Raw genomic sequence first — 2,500 nt, 5'->3', positions numbered from 1 at the left:
GTGTCTGTCTGTCTGTGTGTGACTGTCTGTGTCTGTCTGTCTGTGTGTGCCTGTCTGTGTCTGTCTTTCTGTGTGTGTCTGTGTGTGTGACTGTCTGTGTCTGTCTGTCTGTCTGTGTGTGACTGTCTGTCTGTGTGTCTGTGTGTGAGTGTGTGTGTGTGTCTGTCTTGTGTGTGTCTGTCTTGTGTGTGTCTGTCTGTGTGTGTGTGTGTGTGTGTGTGTGTGTGTGTGTGTGTGTGTGTGTTTAGGATTAATGCACCTGTCTGTCCAGTACTTTTACAAACACACAAAGTCAACATTCAGAGCGAGGGACGTGACCGCTGTGTTTAATGCTGTTAAACTCTCTCTCAGCACCATCACGCCGGTGGGGGGGAAGAAGAGGAAGCGAACAGGCTCCTCGGATCACTCTGACGGGGAGCTCAGCCCCCCTGCCTCCCCCCACGCCCTGGAGGAGGACATGATGCAGGTAACGCCCTCTTCTGCCCCACAACTGCGCCCTCAGCCCCCAGCACCACCTACTGCCCCCCCAGCACCACTCCCTGCCCCCAACACCACTCCCTGCCCCCCCAACACCACTCCCTGCCCCCCAGCACCATTCCCTGCCCCCCCAGCACCACTCCCTGCCCCGGCTCTGCACTGTTCCTGCTGCGGCTGTAACATGCAGCCTTGTGCCTCACTGCTGTGATTCCCTCCTCTGCCAGAAGAGGCGCTCTAACCGCCAGGTGAAGCGGAAGAAGTACACTGAAGACCTGGATATTAAGATCACTGACGATGAGGACGAGCAGGAAGAGGAAGTGGACGTTACCACGACAGCGGGGGTGATGGGTCAGGAGCAGCTGATGGGGGAGCAGCTGCAGGAGCTTTCGGCCGATGGGGACGGCCTTCCCAGCATGCAGTTCTTTGTGGTGAGCGTGAGAGCGAGTGCAGTGACTGCTGCTAATCAGGCTCCTTTTAATACTATTACACTGGCAGGAGTGAGGCATGATGGGACACAGAGGAGGAGTGGGGCATGATGGGACACAGAGGAGGAGTGGGGCATGATGGGATGCAGAGGAGGAGTGGGGCATGATGGGATGCAGAGGAGGAGTGGGGCATGATGGGACACAGAGGAGGAGTGGGGCATGATGGGACACAGAGGAGGAGTGGGGCATGATGGGACACAGAGGAGGAGTGGGGCATGATGGGATGCAGAGGAGGAGTGGGGCATGATGGGACACAGAGGAGGAGTGGGGCATGATGGGATGCAGAGGAGGAGTGGGGCATGATGGGACACAGAGGAGGGGTGGGGCATGATGGGACACAGAGGAGGAGTGGGGCATGATGGGATGCAGAGGAGGAGTGGGGCATGATGGGACACAGAGGAGGAGTGGGGCATGATGGGACACAGAGGAGGAGTGGGGCATGATGGGACACAGGAGGAGTGGGGCATGATGGGACACAGAGGAGGAGTGGGGCATGATGGGACACAGAGGAGGGGTGGGGCATGATGGGACGCAGAGGAGGAGTGGGGCATGATGGGACGCAGAGGAGGAGTGGGGCATGATGGGACACAGGAGGAGTGGGGCATGATGGGACACAGAGAAGGGAGAGAGGAATTTGGATGAAGTTGTGTGTGACAGTTTAAACTGGTGTGTGTCTGTGTCTCTAACAGGAAAACCCCAGTGAGGAAGATGCTGCTATTGTGGACAAAGTCTTGGCCATGAGAGTGACCAAGAAGGAGGTGGGCGTGTTTCACTGGCTTTCTTCTTCAGGGGCTCTTTTAATTCCAACGAATGTTTACTCCCATCCATTTCCATCAGAATATTGTCATCTGAAAAGCAGCCTTGGCTCCCAGCCTGGGTCCCCGCTGTGAAAGTCTCAGCAGAACGTGCACCTGTGTGTGTGAGTGAGGGGTTGTGCAGAAATACTCACCCTGAGCTTTTCTCTCCAAACAGGTTTCTCCTGGACAGTATGTGAATGTGGAGGAGTTCTTTGTCAAATACAAGAACTAGTACGTATCTTCCCCCCCCCCCCCAGTGTTAGCATAGTTTAGCGTCATTACATGCGCGGGTGTGTGTGTGAGTGAGAGTGAGAGAGTGTGTGTGTATACTGTATGTGTGTATACTGTTTGTGTGTGTGTGTATACTGTGTGTGTGTGTATACTGTGTGTGTGTGTGTGTATACTGTGTGTGTGTGTGTGTGTAACTCCTGTCTCCCTCAGCTCCTACATGCACTGTGAGTGGGCCAGCATGGAGCAGCTGGAGAGGGATAAGAGGATCCACCAGAAGCTGAAGAGGTTCAAGACCAAGCAGGCGCAGATGAGGAACCTGTTTCAGGAGGTGAGGGGGCAGCATCGCGGGCGGGTGCGGGTCAGCGGCAGGGTCCCCTCTGTGGGGTCCTGAGTCTGTCCGGGTCTTTCAGTGTAAACCTGTTTGCCTTTCACTGTGAAGTCTGTGTTTATATGCCGTGACTCTCCCAGCACACACGTGTGGGCACTGGTGCGCTGTTGGTTGTGTGTGTG

The 2,500-nt window shown here is 55.6% G+C and overlaps 1 protein-coding gene across 1 annotated transcript in view; it reads left to right on the top strand.

Annotated features, from left to right (window-relative positions):
- The window catches only part of LOC118771465 (chromodomain-helicase-DNA-binding protein 8-like), an 11,484-nt gene that overhangs the window by 5,382 nt on the left and 3,602 nt on the right, over positions 1 to 2,500 (top strand). The window contains exons 6-10 of the mRNA XM_036519474.1: positions 352 to 466; positions 702 to 905; positions 1,652 to 1,720; positions 1,935 to 1,990; positions 2,201 to 2,318. Coding sequence (XP_036375367.1) covers positions 352 to 466; positions 702 to 905; positions 1,652 to 1,720; positions 1,935 to 1,990; positions 2,201 to 2,318 — 562 coding nt within the window. The remainder of the gene's footprint in view (positions 1 to 351; positions 467 to 701; positions 906 to 1,651; positions 1,721 to 1,934; positions 1,991 to 2,200; positions 2,319 to 2,500) is intronic.

This window comes from Megalops cyprinoides, chromosome 24, assembly GCF_013368585.1.
Source record: "Megalops cyprinoides isolate fMegCyp1 chromosome 24, fMegCyp1.pri, whole genome shotgun sequence".
NCBI lineage: Eukaryota > Metazoa > Chordata > Actinopteri > Elopiformes > Megalopidae > Megalops > Megalops cyprinoides.
Note: the sequence above shows the minus strand (reverse complement) of the source record. Positions and strands in the feature narration are given on the sequence as shown.